Genomic DNA, 14,789 nt, shown 5'->3' with positions numbered 1-14,789 from the left:
TTGTCATGTTTCAACCAAAAACGTAAATGTATTTTATTGGGATTTTATGTGATAGACAAACACAAAGTGGCACATAATTGTGAAGTGGAAGGAAAGTGAAAAATGTTTTTCAACATTTTTTTTAAATAAATATCTGAAAAGTGTGGCATGCATTTGTATTCAGCCCCCCGAGTCAATACTTTGTAGAACCACCTTTTGCTGCAATTACAGCTGCAAGTCTTTTGGGGATATGTGTCTACCAGCTTTGCACATCGAGAGTGAAATTTTTTGCCCATTCTTCTTTGCAAAATAGCTCAAGCTCTGTCAGATTGGATGGAGAGTATCTGTGAATAGCAATTTTCAAGTCTTGCCACAGATTGTAAATTGGATTCAGGTCTGGACTTGGACTGGGCCATTCTAACACATAAATATGCTTTGATCTAAACCCTTTTATTGTAGCTCTGGCTGTATTTTTAGGGTCATTGTCCTGCTGGAAGGTGAACCTCCGCCCCAGTCTCAAATGTATTGCAGACTCTTAACAGGTTTTCTTCTAAGATTGCCCTGTATTTGGCTCCATCCATCTTTCCATCAACTCTGACCAGCCTTCCTGTCCCTGCTGAAGAAAAGCATCCCCACAACATGATGTTGCCACCACCATGTTTCATGGTGGGGATGGTGTGTTCAGGGTGATGTGTAGTGTTAGTTTTCCGCCACACATAGCGTTTTGCTTTTAGGCCAGAAAGTTCAATTTTGGTCTCATCTGACCAGAGTACCTTCTTCCTCGTGTTTGCTGTGTCCCCTACATGGCTTCTCACAAACTGCAATGGCTTTCTTCTTGCCACTCTTTGATGAAGGCCAGATTTGTGGAGTGCACGACTAATAGTTATCCTGTGGACAAATTCTCCCACCTGAGCTGTGGATCTCTGTAGCTCCTCCAGAGCTACCATGGGCCTCTTGAATGCTCTCTTTGCCCGGCCTCTCTGTATAGGTGGATGGCCATGTCTTGGTAGGTTTTCAGTTGTGCCATACTCTTTCCATTTTCGGATGATGGATTGAACAGTGCTCCGTGAGATGTTCAAAGCTTGGGATTTTATTTATAACCTAGTCCTGCTTTAAGCTTCTCCACAACTTTATCCCTGACCTGTCTGGTGTGTTCCTAGGCCTTCATGATGCTGTTCACTAATGTTCTCTAACAAACTTCTGAGGGCTTCACAGAACAGCTGTATTTATACTGAGATTAAATTACACACAGGTGGACTCTATTTACTAATTAGGTGAATTCTGAAGGCGGTTGGTTCCACTAGATTTTAGTTAGGGGTATCAGAGTAAAAGGGGCTGAATACAAATGCATGCCACGGTTTTCAGATACTTATTTGTAAAACATTTTGAAAACCATTTAATATTTTCATTCCACTTCACAATTATGTGCCACTTTGTGTTGGTCTACCACATAAAATCCCAGTAAATAACATTTGCGTTTTTGGTTGTAACATGTACCAAAATCTGGAAAATTTCAAGGGGTATGAATACTTTTTTAAGGCTCTGTAAAATTCCATAGCCCTTCATTGGATATGGCCAAGCATTTGGTGAAAAAATGCTGTCATCCATTGCAAATGGAATAAAAATCCTATTTAGCGTGCAGGGGGTGCCAGAGAGTTCAGGAGGCCTGCGGTTTCATCCTGTGGTTGCATTAGAAATTTGGCCAGGCAAAGATGGCAACACCTACAGAGATGTGGGTAGGATTATCTCTGCTGGAAAAAATGCTGGGACTAGTTCTGAGACAGTCCACTGTGAAGTAGGAATGACCCCAGTTGAGATTCCCACAGAGTCTTCTCTTAAGAGAGACTTGCTTTGGTGCAGTTCCCAGTACAATGCGGAAGCAATTGTTGAAACCAAACCTAACAATTCCATGTTATCTACTGAAAATAAAAGTGTTGACAGAAAGTTTATTGCTGCTGCTGGGAAAACTCCTGTGTCTTGCAATTCAAATGCTGTAGTAAAAGATATGTTGTCTCCTATTGGAACAGTGTCTAGAGCAGTAGAGACATCAGTGTGTTGGAACCCAAGGTTACACAGGACAACTGTGATGCTGCCCTGATGGGACAGTGTGGATCTGTGCCTTATAATAGGAGTATGTTGTGCAGTCTGTTAAGTTTGTTAATGCAAATTTTTCTGTGAAGTGTGAATCGCCACCAGAGCAAGGTGGTGAAATTGGGAGATTGCACCCTGTTTTGGTTAAGACTGCATTATCACAGGTAGCTATGATTAAAAGTGATGTGTGTAATGCGTATGCTGCAAAGTCAGTCTATTCTTCTGTGACACCTTGGGCAGATGGATCGGTGCTGCAGAGCACCTGTGATTGGAATGCAGATGGAACATATTGAGAAATGATAAATTAGAACAGTTGGACAGAAAGTCTGTTATCTAGCCTTAACAAGGCTTCTTTGTATAACTGTGGGGTAGACATTATTTCTGCTGTGCCAGAAGGAGCATCTGCAGAAGAGCCTATAGCCAAGGGCACATTGGCTGCTGCAGAGGTTAAGCCTCTCAAGATGGAAGGACTTTGTGAGGGCAACTGCACAGCAGGACTTTTGTTTGCAACCCATCAAAGGGTTAATGATGTGGAGGGTCAAGTTGACAGTGTCATTGATCAAGACCTGTAGCAGCTCACTAATGCTAAACCTGAGAGGTTGAGAGTCACGCACCTGGCAGGACTCTAGGAGAGCAGCAGGCTGTTGTGTCAGCAACCTCCATCTGGAAGAAGGTCCCTTTTAAGAAAAGTTACAATCTCTCAGGTCTCAGCAGATGAGTCCCTCCAGGTTCTTAAGATAAGTATCCACATGGAGTCAGTGTATCTGTTTGTGACAGATGGGTAAAAAGAAAAACTTGAAGTCTGGGATGTACAGCCAATAAATATCACAGATGGATGGGCTGCTACTGCGTGGCACTATTGGATGGAACAAGGTATTTACAAGTTAAACTGAAAAGAGGTGGACAAGATAAGAATGGTTTGTTACAAAATGTATTAATGATGTTAAAAGTTGTCTCTCAGCGCACGGCCGGGTTGCTTTCTGGTAAACTGGTATATGGAAGATGCTTTGATCAACTACTAGACAAATCGAAGGTGTTGGAGGTTTCTCCAAACGATAACCTGATGGGAAACATTTTTACTGCTGCAGTCCGAGGTGTGACTGGTCAGTTGGTGAAGGGCACACATGCTGGATCAGTAGAAAAGCCTTGCAGGATAGAAGGGCCAAGAATGGACGCTACGGTGTCAGAAAATCCTGTCCCTAACCCAGAAAGAGGTACTGGTTAACCGCCTTAGCGGTTTTCCCGAGTGTAGCTCGGGGTAAAATTTCAATACCAAAAGCGGTAACCCCGAGCTACACTCGGGCTTACCATGCGGCGTTGCTCAGGGAGTCCCTGCAGCACTTACCTTGTCCTTCGCTCCCGCAATGTGTCCCCTGCAGCGTCCCTGGCCATCTCCTCCGGCTGATGCCGGGATCCGGCTTCTGTGTTCCGGACCCTGTGACGTCGGGACGTACGGCGGGAAATTTGAAATTTTTAAAAAAATTTCATTTTTGCTGTCATTGCTGTTTCAATGCATTTCACATATATGTTGTCCCTACTGCTTTGTCCTGTGCCCTGCCTGCATTTTGACTGTTCTATCTGCCTGGAAACTTAGAAAAGTCCATGGCATCCAAAAAGCATCCCTTTACGTCAAAAGCGGTTTTAGAACAGCGATAGTAAATCTGAACCACTTGCAGAATTGAGTGATAATGATTCGTGGGGAAATTCGTCATCAGACACTGAAAACGATTTTGGGACTTTGCTCAGCGATGTGCGAATTTGCCTCTGTATTTCAAATTTCAGTGTTTTTGGTTTGACTATATTATTGAATTAAATTTATTATTATATTATTTTTTATGATTATTTATTAAATTATAATTTATGATTTTGTGTTTCAAGTTTTATCATATCCGGAATGTTTACTAGACTCTTGTTCGTACAGATTTGAGTGAGTTATTCCTAAAAATTACATCCTACAATAAAAAACTACATATTTACATGCAAAAAAATGGTACCGCTTTCAGCACAAAAAATCGGAAAGAATCATACCGCCGAGGAGGTTAAAGGACTAAATTATCCTAGTGTGGTATGTGGAAAATGGGTCAGACAAGGTTTCATCTCTTCAGCATTTGAATAGAGATGCAGATTTCTTTGAAAAATATCAGATGCTAGGGCGGTTGCCTGCTGAGTGTTGCTTAACAAGCAAGATGAAACTTTTCCCATGGGGAATAGCCACTCGTCTGTGTGTGGTCCCTCTTTGGACACTGCGCAAAGAAATGCTGCAAATCCAGAGGAAGTGGAATATAAATACAATTATTTAAACAAACTTCATCTACCATTTGATTAATGATAAACTGGTGCCTGTAGATGAATTCTGGGGTAAAATCTTTCAGTGCTCACTTTTACAGTCTGAAGAGGTACTGGTGTTTGACTTTGACAATAAACAGAGTTCTAATACTTGCATGAATAGGACTATCAGGAATAAACAGAGTGAGGTGTTGCAGATCTCCGAGGATTTGGCTGCTAAGAGTATCCATGAAGGGGTTAGTAACCCTGAAAGTCAGACTGTAGTGATCAAAGCTGATAAAGGTAATAAGATGGATGGAACCATAACCGACACAATAAAAGTAGGCCCCCTGCAACCCCAAGACAGTAATTCTGGGTTGTCAGGAAACCCAGGAACCCAAGGCAAGTGGACAAAGTTGGTAAAGAGACCAGTGGATCCCTGTTAAAATTTTGGAAGAAGTGCTTGTGGAAGCATACCAGGAAAAAGGATTGGACCCATCTGGCTGACAGCTGGCACAGAGGTTTTCCAATCAAGAGTACAGGCTCATATGTTTCTCCTTCCAGTTCAAAACAATGGTGGGGTATGTGACAGATTGAGGACCTGCCACTGTATCAAGATAATTGAAAACAACACAAGGTTCTAACGAACTCAGAGTGAGGGGCTCCAAAGATTAAGTTCAGAGCAAAGAAAACTATGCTTTTAGTTCTCTCTGGGATTTGAAATTCCCAGATCAGTGTCTGGAGTGCAGAAGTTTCAAGGGTGGGATGAAGCCTCCACCCATGTCCATGTGTGCACACCCGCTATAATCAAGGGCCTGCCTGTAGTTGTGGCTCACCCTTCCCCAGGAGTCTGAAGCTGCAAGGGAGTAGTAGGCATGTGTGAACACACTAACGATGTTGCATAGTCTGGCTAAAAAAAGACAAAAGTCCATCCAGTTCAACCATAGAAAAAAAAAAAGTTATAATCCTATACCCACAGTTGATCCAGAGGAAGGCAAAAAAAACCCAGCAAAGCACAATCCAATTTGCTCCTGCTGGGAAAAAAATTAATTCCTGATCCCCCGAGAGGCAATCGGATATTCCCTGAATCAACTTTACCTATAAATATTAGTATACAGTTATATTCTTTGTATCCAAGAAACAATCCAGGCCTTTTTTGAAGCAATCCACCGAGCTGGCCAGAACCAACTCTTGAGGGAGTCTACTCCACATTTTCACAGCTCTTACTGTGAAGAAACCTTTCCGTGTTTGGAGATTACATTTCTTTTCCTCCAGACGTAAAGAGTGCCCCCTTGTCCTCTGTGATGACCTCAGAGTGAATAGCTCTACACAGAGTTCACTATATGAACCACTGATGTATTTATACATGCTGATCATATCCCCTCTTAATCTCCTCTTCTCAAGAGAGAATAAATTCAGTTCCTCTAATCTTTCCTCATAGCTGAGCTCCTCCATGCCGTTTATCCATTTAGTTGCTCTTTTCTGTACTTTGTCAAGTTCCCCAATGTTCTTTTTGTGAATTGGTGTCCAAAACTGAACTGCATATTCCAGATGAGGTATTACTAATGATTTGTACAGGGGTAATATGATATCTCTCTCTCTCTGGAGACTATACCTCTTTTAATACAAGAGAGGATTTTGCTCGCTTTAGAAACCGCAGTTTGGCGTTGCATGCTATTATTAAGCTTGTGATCTACCAGAACTCCCACATCCTTCTCCACTATTGATTCCCCTAGTTGTACTCCCCCTAGTATGTATGATGCATGCATATTCTTAGCCCCCAAGTGCATAACCTTACATTTATCAACATTAAACCTCCTTTGCCACACAGTTGACAATTAAACAGTGCATTGAGGTCGGCTTGTAAGTTGAAGACATCCTGTAAGGACGTTATTCAACTGCACAGCTTGGTGTCATCTGCAAAGACTAAAATGGCATTTTTAATCTCAGACCCTATATCTTTTATAAATATATTATAAAGTAAGGGTCTACACCACTGATGACCCCAGACCATTCAGAGTATGAATCATTAACCACTACTCTTTGAATACAATATTTTAGCCAGTTTTCTATCCATTTACATACAGATTTTTCCAAGCCCATAGACTTTACCTTACACATTAGCCCTGTGTGGGGAACTATGTCAAACGCTTTTGCAAAATCCAAGTATACCACGTCCACCACCACCCCTCTGTCCAAGGTTTTGCTCACCCCATCATAAAAAGAAATCAGATTTGTTTGACAACTGCTGTCTTTCATGAATCCATGTTGTCAGTTGTTTAAAATATTTTTTCCAGCAAGAACTTATCTATGTGGTCTTTTTTTAAACTCTCCAGTATCTTCCCAACAGGTTTATAATTACTTGGTAAAGATTTTGACCCCTTTTTAAATATTGGTACCACATTGGCCTTACGCCAATCCAGTGGTACTATGCCAGTCATTAAAGAGTCCCTAAAAATTAGAAACAATGGCTTTGAAATGACAGAGCTCAATTATTTAAGGACCCGTGGGTGTATGCCATCTGGTCCAGGTGCTTTAGTCACCTTTAAACTGTCTAAATATTTTTGGATCATATCAATTGTGAGCCAGTGTGGATAATCTGGGGCTGTGTTAATACCATGCCCATTATAGACAAGAGCTCCCCCATGCTCCTTTTTATACACAGAGCTGAAGAAGGTGTACAGTGGGGCAAAAAAGTATTTAGTCAGCCACCAATTGTGCAAGTTCTCCCACCTAAAAAGATGAGAGAGGCCTGTAATTGGCATCATAGGTAGACCTCAACTATGAGAGACAAAATGAGAAAAACAAATCCAGACAATCACATTGGCTAATTTGGAAAGAATTTATTTGCAAATTATGGTGGAAAATAAGTATTTGGTCACCTACAAACAAGCAAGATTTCTGGCTCTCACAGACCTGTACCTTCTTCTTTAAGAGGCTCCTCTGTCCTGCACTCATTACCTGTATCAATGGCACCTGTTTGAACTTGTTATCAGTATAAAAGACATCTGTCCACAACCTCAAACAGTCACGCTCCAAACACCACTATGGTGAAGACCAAAGAGCTGTCGAAGGACACCAAAAACAAAATTGTAGACCTGCACCAGGGTGGGAAGACTGAATCTGCAATAGGCAAGCAGTTTGGTGTGAACAAATCAACTGTGGGAGCAATAATTAGAAAATGGAAGACATACAAGACCACTGATAATCTCCCTCGATCTGGGGCTCCACGCAAGATCTCACCCCGTGGGGTCAAAATGATCACAAAAACGGTGAGCAAAAATCCCAGGACCACACGGGGGGACCTAGTGAATGACCTGCTGAGAGCTGGGACCAACGTAACAAAGACTACCATCAGTAACACACTATGCCGCCAGGGACTCAGATCCTGCAGTGCCAGACGTGTCCCCCTGCTTAAGCCAGTACATGTCTGGGCCCGTCTGAAGTTTGCTAGAGAGCATTTGGATGATCCAGAAGAGGATTGAGAGAATGTCATATGGTCAGATGAAACCAAATTAGAACTGTTTGGTAGAAACACAACTCATCGTGTTTGGAGGAGAGAGAATGCTGAGTTGCATCCAAAGAACACCATACCTACTGTGAAGCATGGGGGTGGCAACATCATGCTTTGGGGCTGTTTCTCCGCAAAGGGACCAGGACGACTGATCCATGTACAGGACAGAATGAATGGGGCCATGTATCGTGAGATTTTGAGTGCAAACCTCCTTCCATCAGCAAGGGCATTGAAGATGAAACGTTGCTGGGTCTTCCAACATGACAATGATCCCAAACATACCGCCCGGGCAAGGAAGGAGTGGCTTCGTAAGAAGCATTTCAAGGTCCTGGAGTGGCCCAGCCAGTCTCCAGATCTCAACCCCATAGAAAACCTTTGGGGGGAGTTGAAAGTCTGTGTTGCCCAGCGACAGCCCCAAAACATCACTGCTCTAGAGGAGATCTGCATGGAGGAATGGGTCAACATACCAGCAACAGTGTGTGCCAACCTTGTGAAGACTTACAGGAAACATTTGACCTCTGTCATTGCCAACAAAGGATATATAACAAAGTATTGAGATGAACTTTTGATATTGACCAAATACTTATTTTCCACCATAATTTGCAAATAAATTATTTCCAAATCAGCCAATGTGATTATCTGGATATTTTGTTTCTCATAGTTGAGGTCTACCTATGATGCCAATTACAGGCCTCTCTCATCTTTTTAGGTGGGAGAACTTGCACAATTGGTGGCTGACTAAATACTTTTTTGCCCCACTGTATGTCTGGACTGAGAGACTTCATACTACGCCAAGAGCCAGGATTTTGCTTTTCTTTTTCTTTTCTTTTTTCCTGTATAAAGCTGAAGCACTGTTTGAGAATCCTGATGTAAGGAACTTTACTTTCTTTTCAGGAAATGTAAGCCAACCAGCCCTGAAACAGCACTTCTGCCATGAACTGAACTCACTGGGACTCATTACATTTGAGCAATTAACCCAAAGTGCTAACTGTGTGGGACAAGCTCACTCAGTCTATGGATAAGCTCATGCACATCTGTCCTAAGAGAGATATCTTTGACATAGTGGTTGACCATCCTTGCACTAGAACCGATGACGTTTTCTCCTGTTGATTTAGATGTTTCTCACAATGGATGGCAGCCTGAGGGGCTGGTGATGTATCCTATGGACGAAAATGGTCCAATTGATGTGATCGTCAGTGGAGTCCAGACTTCACTTCAACATTGTCGAACTAAGGGCCATTCGCTTATCCCTGTTGCATGGAATTAACCAGCTTCAGGGGTGACCAACGAGGGTTCAGTTGGACAAAGACGGAGCAGTACCAGAAGCCGCACATCCCTTTGAGAAGCTGACGACTTAATAATTAGGTCTGAGTTGTCACCTCTGAGGGACAGCAGATGTAGATCTGTTGACATCTTGATTCATCAATAAGGTGGACAGATTTGTTTGCAGGGTCAGGGATCCAAAGTCTTTTGCATTGGATGCACTGGTGATCTCAAGGGATCAGCTGCAGCTGATACTGTATATGCCTTCCCTCTACTTTGGATTCTTCTTCAGTCGCTTCACAGGAGCGAGATGGAGGGCATTCCAGTGATCCTGGTGGCACTAAATTGACCTAAAATAACTTGGTACACAGATAGCTTGGCTGCTGAAACCAATGTCTTGAGAGATCATGGTCTTAAAGCTCAACTCCAGGTGTCCTTCCTTCTATCCTGGCATTTTCCTCTGATTGCTTGCTAAAAAAAATGAGGACTGTTGGGAGTGGGCAAATTTATATCCTTTGTCATAACAGCTTTGTTTGCCAGAGTTCTCAGCCAAAATTTATTTTACAGGTAAGTCAAAAATCCTTATATTGCTACCATAGAATAGAATTTTTGACTACAAATTGAGCGGTCCTTTAACAGTTTCTCTTTTTTTTTGCTTCAGCTTTCCATTTCAGCCCACAGATGGCCTGATAATGTATATGTTATAAAAGTATACAGTATATGTTTTAGATGTAGTGTCTGTTTCTAGGTATTTTTGACACATATTTGATTTGTTTCCCTGTGCAGCTAGTTACCTTTTCGTATTGTCCAACATTATTAACAAGAGAAGGAGATCGAATACGTAGCAATGGAAAGTTTGGAGGCTTGCAGAATAAGGCCCCTCCACTAGACAAACTCAGAGGAACAGTTTTTGGAGCACCATTACCTAAAGAATATAATACACTTTCTGTGGAAATTGGTGTGTATGAACTTTTTAGCGTATTTTATTGGCTAATGCATATTTGGTAAACCATTTAAAAACAGTTCCCTTTTTAACAAAAAGATGTCAAAAGCAGTAAAGAAATAAACATGTATATGAATATGGGAAGGTAATAATTATTAGTCAGTATAAGCTTTAGACTTAAACCTTTTCCCCTTTTTACTAAAACATCAACATGCATCACTGCATGTTGATGTGAAATCATCTAACACAGTTTTGGGGTTTTTTTGTTTGTTTTTTTCATTATTATTTATTTAACTTTCTTGTGTCCACTTTCTGGTTTCTCTGAAGTCACAGATGACATAGTCCTGGCCACAGTGATGCCCCCTGGGAAGGCAACGTCATCCGTGTCTTCAGGGAGATCTCATACCTAATCTGTGAGATTTTGCAGTATTGTCGTTCTGCTCATGCTCAAGATAGAGCACATGACGTCATCCGGCTAATTTCACGCATGGCCCATACAATGTTACATTCATGTCTTCCCTCAAGATTTCACGGGTTCTTGGTGGAAGTTTGTTTTTGTTTTGTTTTGTTTTGTTTTTTTAACAAAAAAGCACTGTTGTATGTCACATGCCAAATGAGCTGCATGACATTTCGCACATGTACTCTAGCACTATATTACAAAATGGTGGCACAGGGCGAGTGCACAAGCCGCACAAAGAGACACCATGAAAAGGATGAGAGGAAAAAGAGGGACAGCATGGAGGTAGGTATGTAGTTATTTAGGTTGTTTTTATGTATTTTTTATATTAAGGAAAGGGCAGGAGGGTTCTCCTTTATATTAACACTACTGCAACAAAAATATTGTATTTTGATAAGTGTATGGTGTTAGTACTTGTAATAACATTTAGTATTGTGATTTCTATTTAATTTAGTTATTTTCTATTTAATTGTAATCATAGAGTACAGTACACAGAATCTTAGTCATAACCATGGGTGATGGACACTGACAAAAATAAACTGCAGGGACATCCTCTATATAACACCTCCTACTCCCAATAAGTCTAATTTTTTTGCCATTATTCTTAGGTGATAGACCCATTCTCTCTAGTGAGAAAAACGTACCTTTTCTATGCAGAGATTTTCCTAAAGATTATTCTGTCAAGCTTCCTGACTACACCATAGTGACTGTGGCTTCCTTTTGCAGTTGCTAGATTAATTCATGCCTCAGCTGATTTAGGACTTTACCTTTAGGACTGTACCTAGACTTCACCTGGAGAAGTGGCGATACCAGCCTGTAATGCCATTTAGGACACTGAATCTGCTTGGGCGCCTACATTACCATGTGCTGTATCATGTTGTGTTAGTCACAGTGTGCTGTTCAGATCTTGGGCCATCATGATCTTACGCTGGTGGAGCCCTGTCCCTGAAGGCCTGTTCGGGGGTATGTGCCTTGTGGAGGGTGAAGCTAGGATGGGGCTGGTCCCTATACATCCTGTCCAGAGTTAGAAGTATCTGCCATGGTAAGTTACAGGGCCTCTTTGACCCAGTTTGCTGTTACTGCAAGGCCTGTTATGTAATGGAGCACAGGCTGCACCACTTTAAATGTTGTGCCATAGCTATGGAGTAGGAATGCCAGCCGTTCCAAATTGCCGTCATCCTTTCCAACCTTCTGTTGCAAGTTTTTGCATGGTCCCTACTGCTTTTCTGTGCACACACAATCTGTTTTGCTTCCCCCAACATGCTCTCTCTGTTGCCACCTAGTATCCTAGCTCCAGCGGTACAGCATAGCAAAATCTGGACACTTCCTGAGTTCAGCAGTCTATAGTGTACAGAAGGCTTCATCCTTCCCTTTTGGTACACTCAAGCTGGCAACATTTGGGTACGTTCAGACCGTTGGTAGTCTGTGCACTACCTTCTTTCCGACAAATGGGTCCACAAGTTGATTTTGTACGGGTAAAAAATGGAATTTTGTTCCTGTCCCCAGAGCGGTTCTTTCTTTCCAATCTTCGACTTTCCCCATCTCACCTTCAGTTTCTTTACGGGGAAGTGCAGGACCTCCACCCTGGGGGATGATTGCTCCAGTTCTGGCTTTGAAAAAGTTTTGGGGTTTTTTACTCAAACCTAGTTGCCTTACGCAAGATGGAAGGAAAGGTTCACCTGTTCCTGGATCTCCAGGACTTGAATTGCTATGTGAGGGTGCAGAAGTTCAAGATAGCATCTACACGGTCTGTGGTGGCATCCCCTCATAAGGGGGATTTCCTTCAAGGATGCATACCTTCATTTTACCTTTTCAATGCTTCCTATGTTTTGTGGTAGGAGAGGCACATCAGTTTGTGAAGCTGCCTTTTGGTCTTGCTTCTGCTCCTTGGGTTTTCACCAAGGTGCTGGCTCCAGTTCTGGCCTTGCTGTGACAGCGGGGGATTGCCGTTATTGACTATCTGAACGACTTGCCCCTGAGAGCAAAAACTAAATTTGTCCTGATGGACACCGTGGTGATCATGCTGCACACCCTGCAAGGCTTCAGGTGGATCCTGAATGTCCATAAGTCTGCTTGGACTCCAACCAGATGTTTGGCATATCTGGGTATAACCAGATATTTGGCATATCTGGGTATAATTTTTGATTCATTGCAGGCCAGGGTGTTACTTTTGCTGGACAGGCTTTGGAAGCATCAATCAGCAATTGGTGGACCGGTAAAACTCAACATTCTAGCAGCGTGAGACACAGCTAGACCTTCTCATGTGTCTGATCTACAAGACCAGACTTTCCTTGACATGTTGAATTTCCAACCTGGCAATGGAGTCAGGGAGACCCTTACCCCAACAGACATCAAAAGTTCTCACAATGGATGTCAGTCTGTCATGCTGGGGAGTCCTAATTCCTTTTTGGTGCAGGATGACTTGGTCGTCGGTGAAAGCTCAACTTTCTATCAACATCCTGAAGCTTAGGGCAGTCCTCTGGTTCCTTAAAAGCTCAACCCCCCAGCTGCGAGGTCACTCAACCAGAATCCATATGGATAATGCCACAGCAGTGGCATAAACTATCAAGGAGGCACCAAAAGTTATGCCTGGAGGGAGCTAACTCCTCCTTAACCACTTGCCTACCAGGCATTTTTACCCCCTTCATGCCCAGGCCAATTTTCAGCTTTCAGTGCTTTTGCATTTTGAATGACAATTGCGTGCTCATGCAACACTGTACCCTTTGTTTCACACAAATATTTTCTTTTGGTGGTATTTACTCGCCGCTGAGTCTTTTTATTTTTTGTGCTATAAACAAAAAAAAGAGCAAACATTTAGAAGAAAAAAAAAGTTTTTCTTTGTTTCTATTATAAAATTTTGCAAACAGGGAATTTTTCTCCTTCACTGATGTGCGTTGATGAGACTGCACTGATAGGCGGCACTGATGAGGTGGCACAGATAGGCGGCACTGATGAGATGGCACGGATAGGCATCATCAGTGCCAGCTCATCAGTGCCAATAGGCAGCACTGATGATGCTGAACTGATATGCAACAATGATAAGCACTGATAGGTGGCACTGATGGACACAGGTGGGTGGCAGTGCCCTGATGAGCAGTGCCGATCCGTCCTCTGACAATTGTCTGTTATTGGCATTACTTTCCTCACGGTGTGACAGCTTGAGGAAAGAGCAGTCGATCACGTGGTAAAAAGCTGCTGTGTTTGGCCTTTTACCACATCACGTGATCAGCTGTGTCCGTAGAACATAGCAATCACGGATATCGCCCAATGCGTGCCCCCGGTGGCACGCGGAAGGGTGCGTTCTTGGAGGACGTCATATGACGCCCTCCCAGAACTGGCCGGCCGCAGTGAAGCCATCATTTGGCTATCTGCGGTCGGCAAGTGGTTAAAGGCATGGTGTCCACATTGGATGCCCACCAAGAGCACAATGGCAGCTGAAGGCATCCAATGTGACCCCATGCCAAATCCAGTGGATAAGCTGTACAGATAAGTAGCAACCACCCCAGTCTATAACTAGCCTTTGCAGTAAGGTGTATATGGAAGGGTTTTGCACATCACAAACAAATTTAAGAGCACACTTACCAGCTAGCCTGCAAAAAAAAAATTGCCCGTCTAACAATTTACAGTAAACACAGGGGGTTTGGTTGTGTTACGTTTTTAACGTAAATTTTTAGACCGGGTCAATTTGTTTTTGTTTTTTTTTGCAGGCTAGCTCATAGGTACGTTGGGAAAAAGCCCTTCCATTGACACCTGACTGCAAAGAATAGTTATAGAGTTAGTGGTGGCCACATTGGATGTCTTCAGCTGCCATTGTGCTCTTGCTGGACATTCAATGTTGACAGTGTGCCTTTAAGGAAGATTAGGCTCCCTCTAGGCAAATCATACCTTACTTTATCCACTGCTAAATGTGCTCAAAGTCGGAGACTCTCAAAACTATAGAGTTATGGCTGCAGTATACTGAGGATCCTTGGGGATGTACTGCGGCTTTCACATATATTTGCAAATGTCCCTCCATGTTCACCTTACTGCAAAGGCAAATTATAGATTGGGGTGGTTCCCGCTTATCTGTCATCATTCAAGCCTATGGTCTAAAGCAAGGGTAGGCAACCTTTGAAAGGTGGGGATCTACCTGGACAACATGGAAGGAATCAAAGATCACTGCAGTGCGGTGGAATTAACCAGCAAGCCTCAAATAAAAAGTAAGGATATCATTAAGACAAACGTAGAAACTTTAAACATAATAAAAACCTGTCACTGTAAAAATTTAAACTTTTTCA

The 14,789-nt window shown here is 42.6% G+C and overlaps 1 protein-coding gene across 1 annotated transcript in view; it reads left to right on the top strand.

Annotated features, from left to right (window-relative positions):
• The window catches only part of SMCHD1 (structural maintenance of chromosomes flexible hinge domain containing 1), a 408,526-nt gene that overhangs the window by 356,167 nt on the left and 37,570 nt on the right, over positions 1–14,789 (top strand). The window contains exon 45 of the mRNA XM_089678219.1: positions 9,899–10,070. Within this exon, the coding sequence (XP_089534345.1) occupies positions 9,899–10,070 (172 nt within the window). The remainder of the gene's footprint in view (positions 1–9,898; positions 10,071–14,789) is intronic.

Source organism: Staurois parvus, unplaced genomic scaffold, assembly GCF_062004578.1.
Source record: "Staurois parvus isolate SC_StPar_1 unplaced genomic scaffold, SC_StPar_1.0 ptg000015l, whole genome shotgun sequence".
NCBI classification, from domain to species: Eukaryota; Metazoa; Chordata; class Amphibia; order Anura; family Ranidae; genus Staurois; species Staurois parvus.
The sequence above is the reverse complement of the archived record's forward strand: the minus strand, read 5'-3'. Positions and strand labels throughout refer to the sequence as shown.